Source organism: Sturnus vulgaris, chromosome 1 (genome assembly GCF_052056855.1).
Source record: "Sturnus vulgaris isolate bStuVul1 chromosome 1, bStuVul1.hap1, whole genome shotgun sequence".
In the NCBI taxonomy this organism is placed as follows: domain Eukaryota; kingdom Metazoa; phylum Chordata; class Aves; order Passeriformes; family Sturnidae; genus Sturnus; species Sturnus vulgaris.
This window is the reverse complement of record NC_142243.1, coordinates 125,403,158-125,430,657: the sequence shown is the minus strand read 5'-3', so window position 1 is coordinate 125,430,657 and position 27,500 is coordinate 125,403,158. Positions and strand designations below refer to the sequence as shown.

At 39.0% G+C, this 27,500-nt stretch overlaps 1 protein-coding gene and 1 long non-coding RNA gene across 5 annotated transcripts in view; one reads left to right on the top strand and one right to left on the bottom strand.

Annotated features, from left to right (window-relative positions):
- Positions 1 to 13,761: 13,761 nt before the first annotated feature.
- Positions 13,762 to 16,321, bottom strand: LOC148225500 (uncharacterized). Its single transcript, XR_015807744.1, has 2 exons — positions 16,099 to 16,321; positions 13,762 to 15,160 (listed from the first exon to the last, which is right to left on the bottom strand). It is a non-coding gene; the product is annotated as an uncharacterized LOC148225500 (long non-coding RNA).
- JPH1 (junctophilin 1) overlaps positions 15,797 to 27,500 on the top strand; it is an 81,869-nt gene continuing 70,165 nt past the window's right edge. For 2 of the 4 annotated variants that reach the window (XM_014883532.2, XM_014883531.2), the window contains exons 1-2: positions 15,832 to 16,297; positions 22,437 to 23,193. In XM_014883532.2, coding sequence (XP_014739018.1) covers positions 15,919 to 16,297; positions 22,437 to 23,193 — 1,136 coding nt within the window. In that variant the 5' untranslated portion in view covers positions 15,832 to 15,918. Of the gene's footprint in view, positions 16,298 to 22,436; positions 23,194 to 27,500 lie in introns of all 4 variants that reach the window. The other 2 variants (XM_014883530.2, XM_014883533.2) reach the window with 2 other exon arrangements.

Genomic DNA, 27,500 nt, shown 5'->3' with positions numbered 1-27,500 from the left:
GACACCCAGCTCTGTGTGATAAATCATTTTTCCTACCACACTGATGTTCTTGCCCTGTTTCTCTACATGGCCTCTCTTGGGCCTTTTTTAGCTCCCTATACACGTTTACAAAAATATGTGTATACATGCATGCCCCTCTACAAGTTTTTTTTAATGCACATATTTTTCCATCACGGAAATAAAATAAAATTTACAGCTAATGCTAAAAATGAAAAACGTTTTTAAATAAATTGGGTCAAAGATCTGGAAATCAGTATTCTGGTAATCAGTTTTCTTCTTTACTTCATCTTTCACTCCATGTTATTAACAAGAAACACATAGGTCAGATGTCTCATTAAAGTAATTGATTCAAGTTAAAAAAACACTTTTTTTTTCCCTTATCAGATCAATTCATTGTGCATATTGAAACTCAAATTTATTAGACTACAGAGTCAAAAAAACCCCTTTTTTTTTTCTATGCAGCCAGTGCCACTATAGCTGAAAATTAGCTGGATTCTATATGAATCATTAACAGATGCATTGGTTCAGTTCCAACCACAGAACTGGCCTAATTGACAGTGTTGCAGGAGTTAATACTCGTTGGGAAACTAAGACAGGTTCTGATCTGGACCTTCTGTCATCAATGGTTATTGACTCATTTCCACGGGCAGATGCTGCTTTACTGGTGATGATACGAGTCAAAACAGCATAGCATGGAACTCAGGTACACAGCTGAGACTTAATACTGACACAAGAGCTCACCAGAACTTTCTTTAACATGACTGAAAAATTAGATATGCAACTATATGGAAAGAGTGAGAGCAGCATTATGTCTTGATAGCCACAGCTGAGACTATCTGTGCCCTAATTTAACTGCATATAAAACCATGGAGTGATGGCAATTCTAGATAGCTGATTCATGTTCTCAGGAAATCTAATTAGTTAGTTACCATTTTACATCCAACAAAATCAACTTATACTAGAATTTATTTAGTCACTTTCAAAGTTAATTAACATATCATACTAGGTTTCATTCAGGGGTTTCACCACAAAATTTTGCCAAATTTTCCCTAGATACTACAGTATTACTGTTCCATGCAGGAGTTTCATATGTAAATACTTCAGAAATACTGCTTAATAATTAATTTTTATATAAAATTCTAAGAAGTTTTATAGTAGGTCTATTTCAAAATAGCAATTAGTAATTTTGATGTAGCAAAAATATTAGTTGTTCTAATGATATATAAATCTCAACAGTTTTGATGATTGGAATTAATTTTTCTGAAATATTAGGCTTTTAATGCACACACAGAAAGAGATTTAATATATTTCCATAAGGTGAAAAAAGTGCAGTTTCTTAGCTGTAAACCTTTAAATCTAGGTTAATACATTAAAGCTTTATCAAGTCTATCCCTCCTCAAGCTTTTATGTAAACAGCATCTTTACTATAAAATCTAGCATATCAGCCAAATTCAAAATATTTTAAACTTTTTTAATACTTCCCCATGTTTGTTGTCTCTGTGCACATGTGTAATATGCTGGCTCACAAACCTGGATCATTACCAAGCTTTTAGGAACAATTCTGTATCATCACTTCACCTGCTTCACCTTCCCTCATATTAACTTAGATGAGTAACCCACAACAGTGAACACTTTGTACCTCTGTGCATAGCACCCAGGTGTTGATTTTTATACTGGTTTTAATCTAAAAGTGATGACATTTTGTTTGCACAACAGTGTCTGGCACACTGGCTTTTGGCTGCCCATTAAAATTCACATATTACCACACACAAAGAATGAATGTAAGAAATAGTATCTTCCAGCTATTGCCTGTGGCCAAAACCTGAGTGCACAACTTTGACCTTGTAAAATAGATGGGACAGATGCTGAAACAAAGTCCACCAAAGTTAGAGGGCTGATTTTACTGACTTCAGTGGGTCCTGTACCAGCACTTAGGCCAGTTCAAATTCTATGACAATTATACTGCAAAATATAAATATCCGGTAACTGGATGACACCCAAACACAGAAAGCCTTAAGAAAATCTAAGGAGTTAAATACAATTTTGTAAAATGTCCTTTGAAGTCTTATGTGGTATTTTCTTTGACAGTTTTAAAAATCTTTCATGAAAAATTATAGAAACCAGATTCTTTCCACCCCTGAAACCAACTCAAAGTTTAATAATTTTCAAAAATTTCTAAAAATCTTGTTACCCTTTCTATTGGAAACATGAACACTTTGATAAGTTAATTTGTAAATAAGTTTAAACATTTAATCTTTTTCCAGCAAACTGCTCATAAAAATAGCTTTAAGATGCTTTAAAGCATAATCATGTACTTGTTATTGACAAGTAAAAAAATAGGGGCCACTAAGGAAGATCCATTTCTTTTAACAATGTTAATCACTGGGACAACATAGAAATATAGCTCTTATTTAAATAATGACATTCTTGTTTCTTCAGCCTTTGTTCTTGCTGTTTGCTCAAAATGTTTGTGCAAGCTGGACTAAAACTTAAACAGTAACAGGCAAAATATTTCAATTAGACTCCTTGAAATCTCACTTGATGAGATAGTCAGACATCCATGTTAGACAGTAATAAAAAAAAAAAAAATATATGCTTTGAAAAACTTAGGTCTTAAGTCAAAGAGCACCCTGCACCAGCACAGCAGCAGGGATGGAGGCTGTTCTGTCCTGGGCCACCAAGGGCTCCACACCACCACAGGAAAATCATGGTTGCTGTCTGGACAACCCAGCTCACACGTGCTCATGGCAGAGTAGGAGTCATGAGTGTGGGTGGAATAGTTTCTCTTGTGAAGACTTTTTTCCCCAATCTGAATCACCTCATTTATCCATCAGTATTTGTGTTGCCTTTTCAAATTATAGTACAGCAGAAACAACAAGGAAATTGTAGTGGTCAGCTATGATACATCAATTTACTGTATATTTATTGAATTTTGAAAAATAATTAATACATATGCTTGAGATAAAAGAACTGCAGACTATAAAATAGCTGATTAAATTCACTATCAAATAGCATGCAAACATAGCATTCACCTAACTCCTCTCAATAAGCAAGAACCTCATTTGTGAAAGTAAAAATAGGACAAGATACAGTTTTGGGCAGCAATAGATCTGGGCATTGAATCACTGTCTATGTTCTCTTGGCACTGATTGAAACATGCTGCCATGATTTTTTCTCAACTGCATAACGTCACTCACAAATAGAGAACAAATACCAGAGCTATTGCTCTGAAAACACACTTACCCTATCACATTTAAAGAAATCCCAATGAGATTTTCTTAAGAAAAATAGAGGTAGGATCTCAGTGCCAGCTGAAGGCAGGATACTTGCTATTTATCATTTACTGAGTTATCTGGAGAGAGGGGGGGAAAAAAGTGTACTATACAGAGAGAGGGATGAATTTAAATCCCGTGTGTGTAACTGATACAAATGAAAGTATGAAGTTGTCTCTGTGCCCTGTGCGAGCTCAGGGGAGAAGTGAGGGCAGCAGGCGATGGTATGTGTCTGAAATAACAAACCCTCTGCACTAACACCCGAGCTAATGCACTGGTGCGGGGGCAAAGCCAGAGGAGAGAAGCTGCAGAAGCTGAAACGAGCTTTTCAAATTTTACAGAGATGTGCAAACTGGTGGGGGGGTGGAGGAAGACGTGGTGCCTTGGCTTAATTCCTGTAGTGTCCTGTCAAGTCCCTTGGGCAGAACACAAGGGCAGAAGTTGACCTGTATGTTACAGTCCTCGGAGCAAAATACAAACATAAAAGCACAGAAATTCTATTAACTTGAGTCAATATGAACAGAGCTTTGGGACAAGGAAGTAAGAATATTCTTTTGGCTCGGGGAATAATCTGTCTTTTCAAGATGACGAAATTAACAAGGTTTAATTCCTGGCCTTGAATAATTAAAATTTCCCCTCTAACATGCTAGATCAGCCACTGCCAGAGACCTTCAGATCTATCTTACTTCATTTCAATATATTGCACAAAGTGAGAACTGAAACTGGAAAAAATTTTTTAATCTCAGCTTCTCTCTGATTTCACTTTACAACATATTTTAATTCCAGTTTTGACATTGAGTGTGACCCAAGACAGTTGAACAAGGAACTATTTTCCAGTTCGCTTTTCCTCCTCTACAAAAGCTTCATGCTTTAGCAGTTTTAAGTCACTGGAAAACATAAGCTGACATGAAACAGGAGTCTAACAAGTAAGGGTTCCTATCTTGGAGCAGTATTTTAATACTAGGATTAAATTTGTATTCCCCCTAAACTGCATTTTGTTTGAACTCCATGGCTTGTGATCCCATTTCCTCCCGCTTTCTTGAAGTCAGCTACTTCAGTGCTGGCAGAAGATCCCTCTGAACTGCAGCTGCATTTGTAAATGTTTCATCAAAGGCCTGAACGTCTGGTAAGCAGCAGAGCCGGTGGGTGCTACGAATGTGATCTGGGTCTATCTCGGGGAGGAACAGCATGACCGTATTTACTGGCGATGCTATTCTGGGGGCTGGATGACGTGCTTCTCCCCTCTGGCTGAGCAACACTTGCCCATTCGTCTTTCAACACTCACTCCCAGCATGACAGGATGAAATAAAACAAAATTTACTGGTAGCAAGCGTACTTGCATATTGAAGACTTCCATTCTAACAACTTCATGCACACACACATAGTCTTATCACAATAATCATGTTAAACATTTTGTAGTCTAGATAGATACAACTTTAGGTTTTATTTAAAAAAATAAAACCAAACGAAGATAAAGAAAAGTATTACCTCATAAAATAATTCAAATCATTATGGGGGCACAAACTTATTTGTCCCCATAAATGAACTCTTAACTCAGGACAGTGGCAACACAATAGTTCCAGCTCTGCACAACACTTCCAAATGTGGACAGCAGCTGTCTCCCAAAAACTGTGAAAGTAGGGGGGGAAATACTGTATTTGTTAAAGCAATTGCGCACGTAGGATCACCTCTTCCAAAAATCAGGCAAGTAGTTTACAAACTGAGACTGACTCCATAGCCAGCAGAATGAGCTAAGCACTTCCAGTCATTGATTAAACCCAACCTAGTGGAAGATCTGGGCTAGACTTTGTAGGAGAAAGGAGGAGAAAATTTTAAAAATACAAACAAATGAAAAACCCAACAAAATTTCAGATTAAAATAACATGCATATTTTTTACACTTCAAGGGTTATCATTTTGCCAATATTATTTTATTTTAATCTAGAAATTTGCCACTGAAACCAAATGGAACAGAAAAGACCACAAATTTTTTTTCTCTCTTAATCCCATACAAATAATTTTCAGCGCTAGAACTGGAGAACTACAAAGTTGCATAATGCCAGATTTATTCCCTTCCTGGATACTGAAATTTAAGGATGGAGCATCCTGACATCATAAATTTTCAAAATTGGCTGACATTTTAAAAATATTTCATTTGGCTCAATTTTGCAAATATGCAACCAGCTGGTACAAATAAAATCCGATTTAAAGTTTTGTTAGACAAAAGCTGCAGTCTCAAACTTACATAAAACCAGAACTATATCCCTTTACATGTGAAGACAAAACTGCAACCCCCAGCTTCTAACTTAAGCATGTTGTATCACAGAAACAGTCCTCCAGTTCTATTAAATTTTTGTTTTCATGGCAGAACTTCTTGTAAACAAAAATAGCAGATAGATAACTGTGGGTGAAATAACAAAATTTTTGCAAAGTTATCACATGTAAAAAGGGAATTTCAAAATCAATTCACTTCTCAAATCTGCTGAAATAAAAAATCTTTGTACCTAACATAACCAAATGAATGACATATTTTTAAATTAACAACCTAAAAAAGAAACTAAGATGATCTCCACAATGGACTTAATAGCACAGGTGATTTTAGGCATGCCTACAAGAGAACGATTTAGTAAGGAATACACACCTAACTAAATACAAATTATTATTCTGTATGTCAGTTATATTTATTATCCATTCAGACATAAGAGAACATCATATAATTGTTTTTCAAATACACTGTATTATTAGGAAGACATACATTCCATTATTAGAGCAGATATTGTCAGAAAATAGATATTCTTATATTCTGCAGAAATCTTAGATTAAATTCCACCATTACATACTTAATACAAAGTACAGGTGGTTTACAAAAACTGCCAATAATGGATAATTTGCCATAAAGGACCTTTTGTACAAGATCATAAACTTCTATATAAAAGGATTTAATTTACTATGACACCTGCAGTTTCTAAAGGATGATACTTTGATAAAAAGCACTACAAAACCTGTTTTGACTGTATTCCAAGGGAAATAAAAAAGAAGAAAATATTACTTTTAAACGAAACTTATAGCTTAAAACTCTCCAAATCATACAGTTTGTTTTCAGGAAAAAATAATGCAAATACTAATTTATCCAATGCTTATCTTGCACTTGCCAGAAACACGTAGCACAGATATACATAACTTATTCACATGCAGAGCTGCAAACACAAATTCATGTGAATTCAGTAAAACAAAAGAGCATAAAAACTGCTCTGCATCTGCACAACACAGAGGCAGACATTCAAAATTCTGCATTGTTGGTTGTGTCTTCCAAAGTGCAGAATAAAATCTTTAAGTGAAATTTCAGTGGATAAATAGAATATCATTTTGCAGCAATGTGGTATTGCAGTAAGAGCATTTGCTAAGAAAGCCGTTTTTGAAGATGCAGAAGGGACTGATATGCAATCCACAATCCTGAGTGAAGGGGTTTCTTTATCATATAAAATCATCATGACATTGTGTTACAAGCACTGAAAAGGCCAACAGAAGAGAAGCAAATGAAGAATGAATGAAATCTCATACCAGCTGGGAGGTTTCATTCATTGGTTAGGCTGATTACAATGCTCTAACCCTTGCTATATTCTTTTCTATAAACTTAAATATCAAAATACATTAAGGCATTTGACCTGCGTGTTAGCTGTGATGAGATAAATTTTCTTCCCCGGGACAAATATTTCTGAAGAAGCAGAAGAACCTTATCAATAGGGTGCACTTCTCAACTCAGGCATAGCAAGCATCTGTTTGTCTTTAACTGTTTTATCAAAAATCAGTTAGAGTAAGCCGCATTATCCTCACCAAAGTTTAAGCAGATTGAGGGAGTGGCTTTCTATTAATGGTCTTTGCAGCACACCCTGCTTAGCTCTATGGTAATGTCCTCTAAAGCTCAATTCCTCTGTTGTAGAATCTTTTAATGGATACATATCTTAAAAGTTACTATACTGTGCCCAAAATACTCATATTACCTTCAGTATCAAAAAGCAAAACACTCAGCTTTTGCACCTCTGGTAGCATTCGTCTTATTTTCTCCACCTCAAAAACTGAAAAAACAAACAAATAAACAAACAAACAAAACACCAAAAAACCCCAAAAACCTACCAACAAACCCCAAACACTGTCATATTTAGAATGACAATGATTTTCAATTAATTTTGCAAATGGATTCACTCAGAAGAACCAATTATCTGAGGTATAAGAAGCACCAATACTAACTCATTGGTGAAACCCAACAGTTGTTTGTTCTGATTCAGTACAGCAAAATAGGAGTGTGAGATCAGCCAAGGCCTTCAAAATGTCTTTTAAAATTAGAAATATCATATCTAATTGCTTTTTTAACACTAATTTATCACCACTCAATTTTAAAAAGGCATTTCATTTTTTACAAGAGAAAAACAAAAGAAATTCACAAGACAGATCCCGTGTTAAAACAAAATTAGGTATGGCCTCATCCCTGTATCTGATAAAATCTGCCTGATAAAACCAAGGCAGATGATAAGGAACTGCAAGCTCCAGGGAGGAGCTGAAGAACTGTGATCCCTATGGAAGTTGCCTTCTTTGAGGTGCATTCACCATTGCAATGGTTCCCTGGTGTGACCTGCAGAGCTCTGGTCTCCTTCACTGGGGTCACATGAGACAGAAACACTGCAGAAATGTCTGATGAAGGAATTCTCTTTACCAGAGGTCTGTGAAGGTCTGTAATCACTGGTGATGAAAATTCTAACTAATAAAGGAGGATTTTCAATTAATAAGCGGCCTAAAGCATGGCAAAAAGCCTAGATTTCTGGGAAGATATATGTGGTATATACCTCTCAATAGAGGTATTCAGAAAAACAGCATCATGGTGAGCAGGAAAAACTGAACTTTTTTTTTTTTCCCTACAGTACTAAAGCAGCATGTATTAAAATTATTTAATTCACTAACTAATTTACATGAAAATTAACAGAGAAATTAAGATCCTAAAAGAATGTTATTCCTACACCTTAAAAATAAGTACACAGTACTTAGCCACAAAGTACACATCCAGGCAGAAGACAGCTGCTTTGCACATCACTAACAAATAAATATTAAACAACTCAAATTCTTACCTTATTTGAGAGTTAATACGAATCCTCCAAAAAATTACAAAAGCTTTAACCAGGTTTTGGTCCTCCTCAGGCACCTGGAAAATCTGTAGGACATGGCAATGCAGGACTCAAGAGCTTTGAGTGCTGCTGCTAGCTCTTCAAAGCACAGAACTTCAACAGCCAAGGGACCTGCTGGGAAGGTGCTACAGGATCATTACGGTCCAGAATCATAGAATGGCTCGGGTTGGAAGGATCCTTAAAAGACCATCCAGCTCCAACCTCCCTGCCATGGGCAGGGACACCTTCCACTAGACCTGAGCCACTTCCAACCTGATCCAGAACATTTTTTAGGATGGGGAGTCCATAGCTCCTCTGGGCAACCTGTTCCAGTGCCTCACCAACCTCACAGTTGTCTAATCTAAATCTACTTTCTTTCAGTTAGAAGCCATTCCTCCTTGTCCTGTCACAACATACTCTTTTACACAGTCTCCATGTTTCTTGTAGTCTTCCCTCAGGCACTGGAAGGCCATCGTACAGGGAAAAGTTTTGTTACTGAGCAGATAGGTGACTACATCAAATATGGAATATCCTTCTTTTTTATATCAACAGTGGGCAAACTGACTGAAAGTGCAAGACTGAGGGCAACTTGGGTGAAAGATTATGGGGAAAATATTATTTTTAATTCCTAGAAAAAGAGAATGGAATTACAAACAAACAAGGTGAACAGTAAAGCTGGCCAGCTTTTCTATATGCTTTCAATTGCATTAGGGCAATTGTTTGCATAGACGTTCTGCAAAGAGAGCAAAGGATTCGGCTTTAAGAGCAAAATAAAAATAAATCTTTTTGCTGGATTATTTTTAAGCTGGATTGGTTTCCTGATCCAAATCACAGCTCACTGAAGAAACAGTTGTGCTGGCAGCAGAGAGGGTTGGGGGCATTAGACTATCTGAAGCCAGTGTCTGCCAAGACTGCCCTGTAAAACCCACAAACTTAAGATTTGCTCTCTACTAGGTTTTATTTTATTTTAATAAGTCCAAAGAGAGAAATCTATAAATATAATGTGAATATAATGTGGAAATAGTGTGAATGGCATAAACACAAACTACTTCGATGAAAAGGGAAAATAAGATGAGTATCATGAGATAATCTTGACTAAATTGAGAGCTCTTCAAGGATCCTGAAATTCTAGAAGGAAGCATACGCAAGTAAAAAGAAGGTCAGATTACTAAAGGATGAATTTTAGGGAAGAGTGCAAGTATGTAGGGGCAAAAAGAAAGGCCAAATCACAGAATGAGTCTTAGTTAGGAATAGAAAAGAAAACTGAGACAGTCCTAGAGGAGAAAGAAGACGGGGAAGGGCTGTGCTGCTGCTCAGTGGGGAGAAAAAGCTTTCAGCGGCACCAGTGAGATAAACCAAAGTGCTAAAAGCTTTGCTGTTTCAGCCTTCACTAAAAGAGATATTATGTATTTTGACTTCAGCAAAGCTGCTGATGTTTGTTAAACGTGAACTAAGTAAAGAGACTGAACACTGTTTATAGTTATTAAGTAATGGGTATTAAGTCCCGAGCCTGAAGGATGTATGAAATGCTAAATCTGTACCAAATGCTTTAATATTCAATACCTTCATGAAAAACTTTGATCTTGGAAGAGTTCAGTTACTGCACATGCAAATGTGCAAACTGTTAAAAACCTGTGAAGAACTGCAATGTGGAAAACAGTTTACTTAACTTGGGAACATAATCTCAAAGGGGGAAAAAAGAGTGTGCTAATGAAAGCCTGCTAAGTGAAACTCCACCAATACAAAGTGAGAAGCAGCTAGTTAAGCAGTATTCGAAGAGAAAGGATTAGGACAACAGCAAATCACAAATGATGAGTTTTTACACATCATCTTGTTGTGTGGACGAGAACAGAATCACCATAGTGCCGATTCCTGGCACCAGTGTGAAAAGAATAATGTCATTTGGGAGTGACACAGAATTATGCTACTTTAATATGGCACAATATTCGCCAAACAGTGTGGTTTGTATTTGAAATCAGACTTTAGCAACTAATAATATAATTAGATAAAGTCCAAACAACAGCAACTGTGACAATCATGAGGTTTACAAGAAAATAATGCATCACAGAATCTCCTTAGACTAAAGAAAAATGCTCAAGCAAGACTAGACGAGCCATCTTCAGAAGTGGCATTTTGCTCCAAAGAGGAAATCCATAAACCTTTCCCATCTTCCCCAAGGAAACAAGACTTGAACTACAGCAATTGCACAATTCTTATCACCATATAGGAAAAATTTACTGGGGATAAATCTGATTTTCCAGGTATCTTCCACCTATATAATCTGAATGCTAATTTAGGGTAATCACTGATATGACACTTTTCTTCAAATCAAGTGTTATAAAATAAAACACATTCAGAGTTAGTTTTTTTTTTCTTTGTAAATTGATTAAGGTATAGTGACCCACTCCTCCTATAGATGTATATAAAAAAACTCCAAAACAACCAACAACACAACTCCAAATGTTGACAAGATCCAGGAACAATAAATTATATTTTTTCCACTATTATAAAACATTAAAATATCTTTATATATTAGAAAAAAATCCTTCCAACACACTGTATCTTATTTGTATAGAGAGTTCAGTTACTGTTAAAATCACTTCAGAGATAAAGGTGTTCAATATAAATGCTGCATTTCCTTAAAAAAATAAACTGCATTTTTATTTCAAATCTAATTCAGTTGCTTGGAACAATGCTGAAAATAGAAGTCTGGGTACAGAACATACTCATCTTGTTTTCAAGTTAGAAGAGGATCTGTATTTTTGTTTTTCATAAGCTTTATCAGCACTTTTGCAAAGAAAATAATAACTGTATTCACTGAGTAAGCACAGTATCTCTGGAATTAAATATACTGTCTTACTGGCTAGGTCCCAGTTTCAACTGTGAGGTACAGTTGACACTGATACACCTAGGAGAGCAGATTCATAACATAATATTGCTCAAATATTATAGCAAATTTTTTGAAAAAAAAAACCTCTAGAATTATTGCTTCAGTATTTACACTAACTTACATGGATTTACAGTGTCTAAGGAAAAAGTGTTGTGTTCCTGTTCTAGAAGTCAGACAAAATTATTTGTGTTAAAGTTATACAGAACTATGTTTAAAAACTTTAACATAGACTCCAGACACAAAATTTGGCATATAAGTTGTGGCTGTCCTGGCTCCCCTGCGGAGCCAGAAAATACCTATTTGCCTTTGAAATTTCTACACTGTGTGTTTCTTACTACCCCTACTTCTGTATTTCTACCTCCCACACAGCAGTCCTGTGTGTGAACTCCTCCAATACAACGTGTGAGGCGTGGAGCTCATCAGTGAAACATCTTGCCTCCATTCTGCAAAACACTTGAGAAGAGCCTTTGGAGTTTTGCTTTATTTGAGCGCAGATATCTTGCAGATGTTTAATTTAAAGCTCATGTGTAGTCCCACTGAAGTAAATGGGATTACTAAAGTACTTAAAGTAATTCCCTGCTGAATCAGGCTTTTAAGAGTAAGAATAAATGTGCCTAATTTTTATTCATGCATCAGATATCTATAGACTAATAGTTTAAACTCAGCAGTTTTTATCCAGTTAATATAAAATGTCTAGAGTTAGTGTATCTTCACCTGCTGCATCTACTATAGCAAGGACCTTTTTAAATATAACCCTGCAGCACAGTTTTTGCATACATACATCAGGCACTCATGTTTTGCATACATATAGTGTCATCAGACCCAGTGCTATGATGATTTTTTTTGTAAATAATAAATAAACTGCACCTGGCACTTGTATTTTTTGAGTGTTACATGAATGAAAGATTTCAGGAAAGAACTCTTGTAATGTAGATTTAAAAAGTAGCGCAAGTAATTCCATTTACTTAGGATAAAAGAGAAACTCATTCATATACTTATAACTGCTTATTTCCTGCATCTACGGAGCTGTAGAATAATTTTTAACTTAATTTTGGAAACAAGGAAAGGCAACAAAATCTGTGGATCTAAGGTATTTAATATATACATGCCAAAGGCTGAATATAAGCATTACTTACACCGTGGCCAGAAGCAAATATGATGTGGCTTGAACTAAAGATGAGACTTGTCAGTGCAAAATCTGACAACAAAAAAAGAAAATCCAACCAAAAAACAACTAATAAATCCACAACCTCATCAGCAATGAGACACCTGTGGCTTCTTACATCATCAAGACCTGGCTAAGTGATTCTGAGAGTTCTCTGTGAAGCACTTCTATTCTCACATGTATTAAAATGTATCCCCTGCTGAAAATATAATAAGAGAAGGCTGGCAGTGATGAATTCATCTTGCCATCAAGCATCAGGTTCATTTAAATTGACTACCTCATTTAAATGAGTACACCTGGAAATATCAACCACATGCAAAATTACCAGTGATTTTAGCATCATCTGCAGGTCACTAAAAATCACTGACACACATGCGATAACAAAAGAAAAATAATATGATTCCATTCTGAAATTTTCACTGTTTATCTTTGGCCAACCTGATTTTGTTGGTTCAACTAATCCGGTATTAAAACCTGTAAAATTTAAATCAAGGGGATAAAACAAAGGACTAATAGGCAGATGCCTATTTAATTTTTGCAATGGTACAACATCTTCTACTGTACAGCTATAAGAACTGAAGGCAGCCCGGACCAGCTATAAGTTTGGGATACCATAAGAGACAGTACATCAACAACCTTAGGGATAAAAACTTAATCACTAAGTAATTGTACAGTAAAACATATGGGGTGCAATTACCCAAATCTTTACAACAGCAAACCCAGCTATTCACCAATACCAAGCCAAAAATAATACCCAGCTTGGCAAAGGACTTACACAACCCTGAGTATTGTCTAGGCCATCAGGTAGGGGGACAGAGCTGGTCCTTCAAAGAAACAGCTCAGATCCAGAGAGGAGCTGAGCAAATCTCCCATTCCCTCATCAGATCCACCCCTTCCACTGAGCCACAGCAGCACTGTCTGGATTTGCTAACCCATTTTCACACCCCACCTCTGCTCCCTTCCATGCTGGTCGTGTTCCAGCTGTGCACAGGGAACAGGAGTGTTGTCCAAGGCAATTCTGGCTTTACACCTCATTTCTGCACACAGCACCCAGAAACACTGTGCAAAGCAACAGAAGCCCCATAACAGACACACCCAATGCTCAGCAGCTCCAGTTCAATCGTGACAACTGCAAAAACGTTTGCTCATATAATAACATGCAGTTAAGGACAGGCAACGTCAATGATTAGTTAATTTTACACCAGTATCAGCTATTATGCATGCCGACTTCCAACAGGTAGTTCCCCACAACCATATAAACTGTTTCAATCTTCTGTAATATTGTTCAAACATGACAGGGCTTTTATCTTCTGTCAGAAGAAAGCAAACACGAAAAAAAATAACAGAATGAAAATAGTAAACTCCTCAAAGCACATGTGTTGTCATCACTATTGTTTCCAATCTTTTTCTTGAGGAAGAAATGCAAGACATGTAGGGCATAAAACCCAGTGAACTCGAGTAATACTCAGAGAATACTGCACTGTATCTTCTTCAGCAATCCCACCCACTGCAACATTTTCAGACTTCCCCTTCATTCTCAGTGACAGCTTTTCAAAAATACCATATTGCAGCGAAGGTCTCAGTCCTTAACTTCAGCACACTTCGTAGCCTTGTCCAATGATATGTGAAAGACTTCATGTCTGTTCTACAGAAAAAACATTTTTTGTCTGGTTTTCTACACTTCAAAACTATGAAACAAAATTTTCTGGGCTCCAAGGGGCATTGAAAGCTTCTCCATCTTCTCATGAAAAGTCTTTGCACAGACTTTGACTGTGTCTTTTTCTCTTTGTATGTATGTATCCAAATGTGTGTGCTGTCTTCTACCTCCACATGTTTAGGCAGAACTAGAAATCCTCTTACTGGCACAGAAAGAAGGCTTTGAAGCACACACTTCTTATGATGACAAGAGACAACAAGATCAGTTATGGTGCCCAACTCTCCCCTAGAAAGAGCAGAAATACTTTGGCATTAAACTGTGTAAACGTGGCATAAAATTGTACACAGAAGAGTGTGTTGTGAAGCACAAAGTTTGAAAATTTATTCAAGTTACATGGGTATGTTTAGGATGTGCAATACTTCAATTTAATTTAGGTTTAAGTCAAAACTGCTTACATTTCGGCTGAATTTCTGAACCTTAACTGTTTCAATTTCTAATGTTTTGAATTCAAATCTTCCACTTGCAATTATACTTCTGCTTTTATTCATCACTACTAACATAGCCATTGTTATTTCCAAATAATCTGTGTCCAGATAGTACCACGACCCACGATTAACAAATATAATTCATGCTTCTAACAAAATCTCCATTGAAAAGGAACGTTTTCTTTCGTTGTTTTTTTCCTGTCCTGGTATGTAACTGTGAAAGAACAAAAAGCTAGGATACCGTGACAGCAGCTTTCAATCCTTTCCCTGTTATTCTCTCTGCAGTTTCTGTGCTTACATGTTTCTCCTGTCATTTACCCTTACAATTTTTTATATGATTGTCAAATATCTGGCAAAGAAGTACTTGGCAAGATTTAGAGCTCTTCAGTTGCCTGATGACCGCGGAACTGATGGCATAATGAGAGGCTCCTAATGAAGTTCCCAGCAGCGCTGTCCCTGAAAAGCCTCGATACCACTCACGTTCTTTTTGCCCCGTATTTCTTCACCCGTGCAACTTGGTGGGCTCCACATATGATCTGGAAAAGGACATAACACAACTCGGCTGTGCTCTTCATGCACAATTTCTGCTAAAACCTCGTCTTCTAGCTCAGGGCAAGTAAGAAATTAAAAAAAAAAAAACAAAACAAAACCAAAACTAAGAATCACAAGTAGCACTCGGAAGCCCTCTCCTTTCGCCTACTTGTTGCAGGTGCTAGCAGGTGTAGCAGCAACCTGCTGGAGAACCCGAGGGGCGGGCAGGGCACGGATCTACCACCGACCCCTGGGCACCGCGGGGGCCCCGGCCCGGCTTGCGCGCTCCCGGCTCGCCCCGCCCCGGGCCGCGCGTGCCCCCGACCAGCGGGGGGCACCTTTTCCCGGGAGCAGAAAGCACACGGAGACCTCCCCGGGAGCGAGCGGGTCACGGTTACAGCTCCCAGGGGACGGGCACGCCCAGGCGCGCCGGCCGCGGGCGCAACCCCAGCCCGCCCGCCCCAGGGGCGCGCACCTGCCCCGCGGCAGCAGCGCGGCCACACCGGGGGCGGACCCGGGCGAGGGCGGAGGGGCGGGCGGGGAGGAGCGGGGGGCGGGCGCCGCTCGCCGCCGCGGGGCTGCGGCTGGGCTGGGCGCGGGCGGCCGGCCGGCGGAGCGCTCGCAGTCGCGGGGAGCGCCGGGGCTGTCGGTCGGGCGGCGGGCGCGAAGGGAAGGCGAGGCGAGGCGAGGCAGGCGGAGCAGGGAAGGGAGCGGAAGGCGGGCGGGAGGCGGCGGCGGCGCCGCGCTCGCCCCGCTGCCCTGGATGACGGGCGGCCGGTTCGACTTCGACGATGGCGGCACCTACTGCGGCGGCTGGGAGGACGGGAAAGCCCACGGGCACGGCATTTGCACCGGGCCCAAGGGGCAGGGCGAGTATGCCGGCTCCTGGTCCCACGGCTTCGAGGTGGCGGGCGGCTACACCTGGCCCAGCGGCAACACCTACCTGGGCTACTGGGCGCAGGGCAAGCGCCACGGGCTGGGCGTGGAGACGAAGGGCAGGTGGATGTACCGCGGCGAGTGGTCGCACGGTTTCAAGGGGCGCTACGGGGTGCGGCAGAGCCTCAGCACGCCGGCCCGCTACGAGGGCACCTGGAGCAACGGGCTGCAGGACGGATACGGCGTGGAGACCTACGGGGACGGAGGTGGGCGCCGGCGGGGGGCGCCCCGCGCGCGGCGGCGCCGGGGGGCGGGCGGGAATGGGGGTGGGGGGCGCGCGCCTGCGTGGGCGCGCCGCGGGCAGGGCCCCTCCTTCAGCCCCGCGCCCTCATCGCCGCCCTCGCAGCGGGGTCGCTTCTCCTTCCCCTGCTCGTCGCCCTGCGCCTTTCCCGGCGCCGTTCGCTCCGCGCCCCCGAGGCCCCGCTGGCGGCCGCGGAGCGCCACAGGTGCCTGGCGCCCGCCCCGCCCCACTCTGTGAGGAGCCGCCTGGCCCCGGCTGCGCTCCGAGCACGCTGAGCTGTCCGGGCTCAGCGCTTTCTCCCGGCCAGCTGGTAGAAATCCGCATTACGGCCGCCTGCAGACGGCTTTCCTTTCCCCCCCCGAGGCGGCTCATGGGCTCCCTGCCCGACAGAGCGATGGCCGGGTTGTCGCGCCTGGCTCGGGGAGCGAGAGAGGCGGGCGAGCCCCGGCACCTCGCACCCTGCGCACCTCGTTCCAGCGGGAACGGCAAGAACTTGTTAAAATAGAGCCCTTGTGTCACGCTCATGTGCGGGCAGGGGTGGCTTTGTGCGCTCGATGCGCTCGGCTTGTAAACAGGAGGCTGGAGCTAATGGAGTGGGGACGCAGCTTGCGTAAAATCAATGAAACTTGGGTATACCCTCGTATAATAACTCATGTTTTTACCGAAATACAGGATAGTTTCAAGCATCCTGCTCAAAGCACGAGGTGTGCAGTGCAGTCGCACAGCCCTACCTCTCGCACCCTTCCCCAGGACAAATGCCGTGTCCCGGGGCTGAGCTGGCGGTGGGCGTGCGGCGATCCGCCCTCCGCTCAAGTCGGGAGCGGTCAGTAAGTCAGGGTTCAGTGAGGTCACTGAGGACTCGAGCTTATTTGAGTGCTCACTTACAGTTATTCTGCCTCTGTCACTTCACGATAAATAAGCCTGATAACCCTTTAATTTAGCATTTGCTGCTGTAATGTCATTGGCCTCGGTGGAAGTGCCACCTGCAACTTCTGCGGAGTTGCTCTTCAGCTAGGAACAAGGGAACAGGTTTGTTCTAACAGGAGTCTCAGTTTTAGGACTAGAGAGTTGCTGGGATTTTTTAACAGAAATGCTGCTTTCTTCAGTGTTCAGCTATGTATGTATAACCGGCAAGTAATAGAATTTACCGAAATCAGGTACTGTTCCCGTGATGTGACTGAAGGACCAACCCATGTATCAGCTCTCGACTAATACTTTTGCTGGTTTCTTCAAAGAATGTTGTCAGATCATCGCTGGTCGAACTTTCAGGAGAATGGGTATTTTTGTCTTAAACAGAAGATGAGATGTTTGCAGTTGAGCTCCTATTTTTTCTATTCTGAAATACAAAATGTAGCAAGTTGGTAAGATTCAGTTCCTTCAGACAATGTAATGAGCAGTGGGTTTTGTACCTTTCTGTCCCCTTGTTTAGAGATATTTGTAGCTGTCCAAAAATTATTTCCTGGCGTGGAAAGTTCTGATATTCAAAGGCAGCTATGTTTGTGGATTAAAAAAAAAATGACAATGCCACCAAAATCAAAGTATGAAAAAGATCAGAATTTCAATTTCACTTTCATCACACATTGCACTTTTAAATTTTTATAATATTTGTTTTTGCTAATTAACAACAGTGGTTTTTTTTTCCCCTCCCTCCCCTTCTGGAAAAGTAAATTGCCATTCCAGTTAACTTTATATTGAGAAAATAATTTCTAAAAAATTGTTTTAATCCTTTTTTTCTTTAGGCTTCCTGTGGCTTTTAAAAAAACTTAATATAGTACTGATTATTGGAGGTAAATTCTCTCAGTATCTAGACTGGGAACAACATATGAAGGATCCAGTTCACACTGTTAGCTGGCATCTGTTGTCATGACTCCAGTCTTTTACATGTTGCAGTTCATACGAACAGAGGGTGTGAAGTCCCATTGATTTTAATGGAAGTAGTCATGAATGAAGCAGAGCAGTACGTCATAGATGTTTGCAGATGTGTTTTTGTTTTCGTGCTCTGGGAACAATAGATGTATTTGCACACCAGAACAACATCTGAAATGGAAACCAGATTTACACATGTATCTTTAGCATAATTCAAAACAGTTGCAGGAGACCTCTCTCTTCATGAATACCAGTGTAGAGAAGTAACTCTTTAGACTATGCCAATTGCCATTTCATAATCCAGGCCTCTTTGCTGCTAGCTTTTTGGTTTGTTTTCTTTTTAGTATATCCCCAGTACGGTGCTTTAAAGTGTATTGATGGTATCATTGAAGGAGGGAAAAGGAACATAAGCATTGACAGTGTTCCTCCGTTTTTGCACACAACACTTTTCATGACATGACATGCTGTGTTTAGATGCTTAAAATTGTCACTCAGTCAAATCTCTGAGGAAAACACTGTGAATTATAAACTGTGATACTTCATTCATTGCATGTGATTACAGTGGGCCTTCAAGTGGCCCATCAGTGTGTCCCCTGCAGCAATCTGGATTTTTGTGCTACCTTTAAACTCCCTAGGTTTTGTTAATCTATATGAAGATGCAAAACCGACTGGAGTAGGGACTAATTTGAAGCTTCAGTATGTCTAAATTGGTTATTTATGGTCCTTCCAACAAACAGCAAAAACCCATTGCATGTTATCATTCCACAGAGGGAAATCAGGGGCAAAAGCACCCTGAGCAAAGGTCACATATGTTCATCGATTTCTGAGAGGTCTTCATTCTGGGTCTACCCTTATTTAATATTTGAGTCAGAAAAGTATGCAAAAACCTTGATGTAACAACAATTTTTTTAAACCACAGACTATATAAGTAAAGGGTAAGGGCAAGTAGAGTAAGTTAAATGGGTCCTTGGCTTCTCCGTTTTTTTCACAGTGTAATTTTAAATTTTAGCTGCAAGTGGGCAATGACATTTACAGCTGTAAGATGCACCAAGGGTGTTTTAGGAGGTTTTGCACACTGTAGCTAAGGAAACAGATTATGAAATTATATCTTACAGCAACTTGCCAAGAAAAAGAAAAGGAAAAAAATATACTTTCTAATAGCTCTCAGGCTCAAAGTATGAACACCTTTTCAAGCAAACCAGTTAAACACCAGATGGATGGTCAGTAGTTGTGGCTGAATGTTTCTTCTGTTAAAAAGGATAGCAAAATTAACTAGTGCTAAACAATGTTACCGTTTTATGGTCAAATATAATTTTAAATTATGTTGGTAATGAGAGTGTTAATTAAAATTTTGATCATTGATCTTTAGAACAACTGCTTTGAACAGTTAACTATAGTAAGGTGAAACAGAATATGGTGTGTTTGTTGATATATTGTTCATATTTATCTGTAGAGAAAGAAGTAAATACTGCATATGTTTTCATCATCATATATGGGAAAAGATTTTTCATCATGTCTCATATCATACACTGTTGTATTTAATTATACTGCAATACCTTGTCTTGCTTATTTAAAGATTTCTAAAGTTTATTGAATAAGGTGACACAGTTAAAGTCTGATATAGTCAGTCAAATTACTGTACAAGGCTCTTGTATTTACATTCTGGACACTGGTCTCCATAGGTTATGAAAATACTTTTAAAATGTGAGTTGAAAAATCAAGGAAAATGAGTTGACTTTTTAGCAGTAGTATCAGAAGCCTTTCCATTGATGGATTTGTAATGGTAGAAGTGATAATAGTTACCTGCTACACTGCATAACATTCAAACTAAATATCTCATACTTTTTACAGACTAAATGAGTATGAATCTTCATCTTTTTTACTATTTTCTCTTTAGAAGAAGCTGGCATTGATTTTATTTCCTCTCTAGAAAGGAAAGTTGGACTAGTGCATAGCAGTCCATTAATTGTTCTTATTTTAATGCCCTTATGGGCATCAGCAACCACTTCTCTTGTTTCTATAGTAGTGAAAAATACAAGTCCTAAATTAATTAATTATTTTTGAGCTTTCCATTAAACATGTGTTTATTAATTAAAATATTAGTAAGAAAAGATGGCTGACTTTTTCACTTCTTTAAAATTCTGTACTGAAATAAGGTCATTGTGCTGAAGTCTAACATTGTAAGTGGCATTATTTCAAAATTAAATTAACTAGTGCAGAATATTAAAGGTGTTATAATATGTAGTAGTAAGAGTATGTAGCCAGATTCTTAGTTCCAGCATATCATTACATATCCCAGAAATAATTACAGACAAAATGAAGTAATTCATCCTAACAAAATACTAATGTATTTCCGGGAATTTTCTCTTTAATAAAACAAGCAAAAAAATTAGAATGTGGCTGCTTATTTGCCGTATTTACAGAACATGTCATACCAGTGCTTTGTGCTCATGTTTCTATTTGTTCTTCCCCATATGCTGAGTTTTTTAAAATAATCATGTTCCTAGATTCAGCACCCTTGCAACCAGTACAGCAGTAGGTATCCAGGATACAGAGAATGAGAAAGAAACTAAGAAAGTTGTTTGTTTGTGTCAGCAGCCATCTGTTAAAACAAAACCTTCTACTTGGTAGAATTTTCTACCGACACAAAACAGTTAACGTTTTAGAACCTATCCAGTATTATATAATAAAGAAAACAGACTTAGCAAATTTAATTGTGTCTTAATTGTGTCTTAACACTGAAGAGGTAAAGAGTAAGGTAGTACTTGATAAGTAGTGGACAAGTACACAACCAAAACAGTACGTTTATATGGAAGAGATGGAATCTCAAAGCAAATGAATCTTGGAGCTACATCTTCAACTGCAGATACTTTGCAAATATTTTCACAAAAATTGTATCGGCCACTGAATTTGACGTTTGATATTTAGTTCTCTGAATATTTAATTGATGTTCCAACTGAAGTAGATGAAAATTTAAAAGAAAAAAAAGATTGCTTATTCATCTGTCTGTAAAAATATTCAAAGTAGCTTTATAAAAAAACCCAAAAAAACAGCACTAGTTGGGTGAGTGACTTCATTTTGAGGAGCTTAATTAGTTTAATGGAAATTAGAGTGAAATTACATCAGGAAACAAGTAGTCTAATATTTGCTAGTTACGGCATTCATGCCACCTTCCTTTGGAGCCTCTGGTAGAAATGGCCTTCAGAGATCAGACATTGGCAAGTATCAAAATGAAAATGCCTTTTGAGAATACAGGAAGAAAATTGCTGTGCTAATCTGATAAAGGTGGGGTTTGGCTCCAGTGCAGCTTTGCATGGACATCAATGACTTTTCATGTCATATACCATACTCTCGCCTTACATTGCTGTTAAAATTTTTTACAAGAGTAGTTACGATTAAATATTTGCTAGAATGTTGTGCAATACTGTGTTACTGCCTTGCCTTTCTTATGTGCTGCAGAACAAATGAAAGGCAAAAAAAGGGCTAAAGAATTCATGCTTTTGATCCCTCTGATAATACAGAATGCAGTGTGTTTTTATGTACTGGGGATATCAGAAAGTGTTGGTATGAAGAGTTTGTAAAGAGAAAGGAATCTTGTTTTGTTCTTTCATTCAAATCTGCACAAAAATTTTAAAATATTTAATTTTAAGGTAGAGGTTTATGACAGTGGATCCAAAAGCCCATCTGAAGACAATCTAGTGCATTGTCAAATAGCTCCTGACAAGGAGGTCTGGAGTCACCTTAAACCCACAATCACAGAATGCTTACTTCTCCTACTTGCTTTTTCTGTGAGCAGCTGGGCACAAGAGCTGTAAGTGTCCTGCTTTCTCCCTTCTCTCCAACCCTCTCTCCCTCCTCAGCTGACCTTATATAATGTGTCACTGTTTCTGCTGGCCGCCTTCCTGTCAGTCCACCTTAAAAAAATGTTGAGGGAGTCCTGCTTTAGAAATTTCTCTCAGATTTTTTTTGCCTAGGCAAACCCATTTAAAAAATGCTTATGATTATAGTTACTGTGTCTTAGTTGCCAAAATAAATCATCTGTGGAAGTGATGGATTTGCTAAGTGGAAAAGTAATTTGTAAGAAAAACAAGTAACAAAAGTAGTTTGTCTATCTGTGTCATGTGCTTCTCCTCTTACCAGAATCAGAGTTGACAATGTAATGTTGCCTGTAGCGTTTTGGATGGAGAGGGCTAGGTCTTCTACAGCTTCCTAAATTTAACTTCTTATTACTTTAAAAGGTACCTACCAGGGGCAGTGGACAGGAGGGATGAGACATGGATACGGTGTACGTCAGAGCGTACCCTATGGCATGGCCACTGTGATCCGTTCACCTCTCCGAACATCTCTGGCGTCACTTCGAAGTGAGCAGAGCAATGGCACTGTTCTGCACGACGTCACTTCAGACAGTCCGGCTGGCACAAGAGGAGGATTTGTGCTCAATTTTCACAGTGATCCAGAAGCCATGGGCATTAAGAAAAAAGGAGGCTTATTCAGAAGAGGATCCCTTCTTGGTAGTATAAAACTTAGAAAATCGGAATCTAGGTCATCGATATCTAGCAAACGGAGCTCTGTCAGGAGCGATGCTGCTATGAGCAGAATTAGCTCTAGTGACGCCAACTCTACAATTAGTTTTGGAGATGGTGACTGTGATTATAGCCCTCTGGAAGACCATGTTGATGCTACCACTACAGAAGCCTACATGGGTGAATGGAAGAATGACAAGCGCAGCGGTTTTGGTATCAGTGAGCGTTCAAATGGTATGAAATACGAAGGAGAGTGGCTGAATAACAGGAGGCATGGATATGGATGTACCATGTTTCCAGATGGCACCAAAGAAGAGGGAAAGTATAAAAATAACATTTTGGTCCGTGGAATAAGAAAGCAACTTATACCAATACGAAACACAAAAACTAGAGAAAAGGTGGATAGAGCAATAGAGGGTGCACAGCGAGCAGCTGCCATGGCAAGAACCAAAGTGGAAATTGCAACCTCAAGGTAAGTTATCAAATGGAAGGGTTATGTAAGCCTTTGTGCTAGTGACCACTTGCTTTCAGTTTCATATATGTAGGTCCATTGACTATAGTGGCATTGCGCATGTGAAACTTACAACTTCAACTCATTTGGGTGAAGTGTTTGTTCAATAGTATACTACATAAGTACATTTCCATTCGTGATACATTTCTGCTTACTCTCAAGAGCTGCTACATTATACCTTTAAACTTGTTCAGAAAATAAAACTGGTGAGGAAAGAAGTGAATGATTTGGGGATATGAGGTACAGCTTAAATATTTTCCTATAAGCATGCTCCGGTTGTGCTTATTGTAATGCCTTTTTTTTATTTTGGTAGCATCTGAATCTCACTGAAGTTACCCATTTGACAATAGGCATATTAAGATGCATCTTTTTTTCTGAGAAACTGTGGTATGAACAGAAGAATAATGATTGAGGATGTTGTGCTTAGAGGCTGTTGATTCAGTTGCTAGGGCAGTTTCTGTCAAAAGAGTTTTGTATGAGGACTCTTCCATTTTGGAGCATGCTTCTCCTCAACTCATATGATTATATGACTACCACATCAAACAGTGGTGGTCAGCTTCTCCCTGTGCCTCTGCCAGGTGTTTGAGATGGGAGAATTGTATGGGTATTGGTAGTGGAGAAAAATGTCATTTTCACTTCGAACTCCTAACCACACCAAGCAAAGTTGCTTGAAATGGAATTGTTACAAATTGAATCAATATAGACAATTTTAATTGGTTTTAGTGTTAAGTTTGAGAGCTCTTTAAAAAGCTTCTGAATTTTTATTGCCTCCAATAAGTTTCTGTGGCTGGTTTTCTACTGATGGCTTTAGTTTGTTTCCTCAGGCAGGCTTTTCTTGAAATATGCTTTGAATAAAAAAAAAGAGTCCAGAATGTGCGTGAAAGAAAATCTACATGCTATTTTAGAAAGAGGATGTCACATTACTCTTAGAGCTGAACAACTGATTCCTAATTTAGTGTGGTCACTAGTGTGTCCCCAGTGACTACCCTTTTCCTGACAGCCATAAGAAAAGAAATACAGAAAATACCAAAAACTGCCTAAGTGGGAGAGTTTGAATATATAAAATGCTCATAGAAAGAAGTAGCTGAGACACTAAGATGAAGAATGTAGTTAAAGGACCTCTCTGAGAACTGGTCACGTAAGTAATAAAGGGTAGCATATACTCGGTTACTTCTATAAATACATGTAAGGCATTATATGACAGCATACCATACTAGTAAAGCAGATCAGTAATACCTTACTTTAAGAAAGTATTGGATCCCATTCATGTTCTGTCAGTACGTAATAAGCCCTAGATTTTAGAAAAATGGTGTGGTGGGATGTATGGAAAGGGAGAGTCACCACTTTGAGTCCATATAAAGCTATTAAAAAGCTGTCATCTGAGACCATTATGTTCCAAGGCATGGTGTATGCACTTCCTCTTCAAGAAATGTCTCTGAAGTGTTTTGTTTGCTTTTCTTTCCCTTTGATTTTTAGATGGAGGGCAGAGTTCAAATTGCTTCTTTTGGAACAATTCATCAAAACAATGTTTATTTCTTGAAAATACATTTTTGAAAGTGCAGCAGGACTCAGTTGTAGTGCAGCTGTGACCAGCGGCAATCTCTCCCTTTGGTTTCTCAGCTAAAAATCTCTATGCAACCATCTCATGACTACCAGGATAGACAGCAAGATCACAGATTCAGGTTTTCTCTCTTTAGTAGCAACTGCACCAACTGTACTGGCACTGATTCAAAGGCCAAGAGACCTGACACCAATGGGCAACATCAGGCATGAAGACAATATTAAGTTCACTTCTGAGGGCATGTTGGACTCCACTAGTAAGAAAGGAAAGAGCTTTCCTCTGTCTCAAGTTTTCAGAGTTGTTTTGAGTATCAACCAATAGGAGCAAGGCCATGGGCACTGGTGAGCTAAGGAAGTGTCATACTGGCAGGGTCAGTAGCCAGATCATCTGGAATAGATTCTAGAGCAGCATTGAGGGGAAAAAAAACTTATATTTCAAATAGTTGTTAAAATCTGGTTGACCAGATTGGTATAGTTTCAAGATGAATGTACTTCTGTCTCACTGAAACCTGACAACCTGTATTGGTTTGTGACTGTTTTTTTTTTACCAAAGTGATATATTAATAATGTAATAATTCTTTAGACAGTAGCATTCTTGCAATGTCTTCCTAGATGAATATGAGGATGGTGGTCTTGTTTGTTTGCTGACAATTAATACTGCACAAAAATGTCTAGAAGTGCCTTCTATAATTTCTAATGTATAATAGTGTATAAGGTGGTTCTGCCCATATGGCATAACCTCACTGCAGAGTGACCTTCTGTGCTTCAGACTGGACAGATGTCACTAGCACTCTGTGCTTGTTGTAGATTTCCACTTCATTTCTTGAAGAACTCACTAGATACACCTTTTCTCACCCCAAAAACCACCAAATCAAAGACCTAGAAATTCTTACTCTCACCCAGATATCTTTCTTTTCAATGCCGCTTGGAGTTGTATGCTATTCTTTTTGCATTGTTTATTCCCAAAATGCTTGTTCAGCCAAATGGAAACAGTTCATAGCTCCCTGCTGGTCATGACAGGTTTGGCTAATAGTTTGACCTGTGGCAGATGTCCACACAATCTTCTACATGACCAACCACTATTTTGCTTCATATTCCTGATGTCTTTTTATGTCTCAAAGTCCTCTTTAGTAATCTGTGTAATCTTCCTTTGTCTAAAGTGACGGTTTTGTACACACAGAAAAAAACAGAAGTTGGGATAAGTAGTGCGTCTCTGAACCTGAATTTACATTGGCTCTCCTGACAGCTTTTGGGATTTTGAGGCATTTGTACTGAGGTGTTTTGAAAATCACAGCAGTATTTCTCAAAAGATAGCAGATTGCAACATCGTGTTATATGTAAAAAGCTGCTGTATCAGGGAAATAATTACTAGCTTCTGCTACACAGATGTGTACTCAAAACAGTTTAGAAATTAGCAATTAATAAAAATTCTTTTCAAATTATAGTGCAGCTTAATAGATTTGATTGTATATTAGTTTTACTAGCTGTATTTAAGGAAGAAATATTTTGGCATAAATATAAAAATCCCAGAGTTTGAGAAAATTCAAAAGTGTGTTCAATACTTTCCCTTTTCAAAACTTTATAAGGTGCCTTTTTAAAAATACCATTATTATGGAGACTAATTAATTCAAATTAATCTTTAATGCATTGTGCTAAAAGCAGTCAGGTTTATATGCCTTATTTGGGGTCCTCCTGTCTAAGAGGAGAAGCTGCTTTCCAGAAATACTTGATTCTTTTCTATATATGTAAAGTGCTTTAAATGCTAGAAGATGTACATTTGGAAGAGCCTTTTGGAAGGTATTAAAAAGCCCCGAGTGTTGACTCAGCCAAGAGTCAAGTGGAAACTCATTTTGAGGATATCATGTAATTCTCACTGTAGGGATTTTAAACTTCCTTTTCATCACTGTCATATGTCTCATTCAAAGGAGATCTCCCTCTGTAGTTCAATATAAACTGGAATTACATTAGAGCACTTCTATCCTAGTATGAAAATTACTTAAGTTCTCATACTGTATTACATTAACTTTGCCTTCATCAATACTTATGTACAGTATAAAACTGTAATGTTTCTGGAATTCATTTTCTGAGTTTGAACATAAACTTACCTTGTAGTACTCAGTGTCACTAGGTGTTTTTAAAATGCATCAGTCCTATAAGTAATTATGAAGCAGTGGAAGCAGAAGGAATGTTTGTTTGCTAACAACCCTTCATGTTCCATATTCTTTCAGAAAAGTCAGTTGTATGCATTTAGACTTGAGCATTCAGAGGCCTTTTTCTTCCTTTTCTCCCTTCAAATATCTTCTCGCTAATTCTCTCCTTAAAATGTCTTCTCCTTTAAGTGTCGACTCTCTGAAGGAAAACAAGCTTTGCAAGGACACAGAGGGACATGATAAAAATACAGTAAGTGTGAGAAATATGAACTAGAAAACAGTGTATGAAGGAAAAACCAGAAAGAAATCAAAAGAGAAAAATATCTCCTTGTTGATACTTTCCTTGCATTTCATTGATCTTTCAGGTCATAAAACAAGCAGATTAAAGAATTTAAACTTCTGTTCTCTTTTTCCTAGAAGCTTAATACTTTTAATTAGTTAGAAGTTTTGAGTAAGTTTTAAGTGAAGTGTCATAATATGACATGTCATAATATGCCATGAGAATTTGTGACCACCTTAAAAGCAGTATTGTGATGGGCTCTCATTACAGGAGCACCT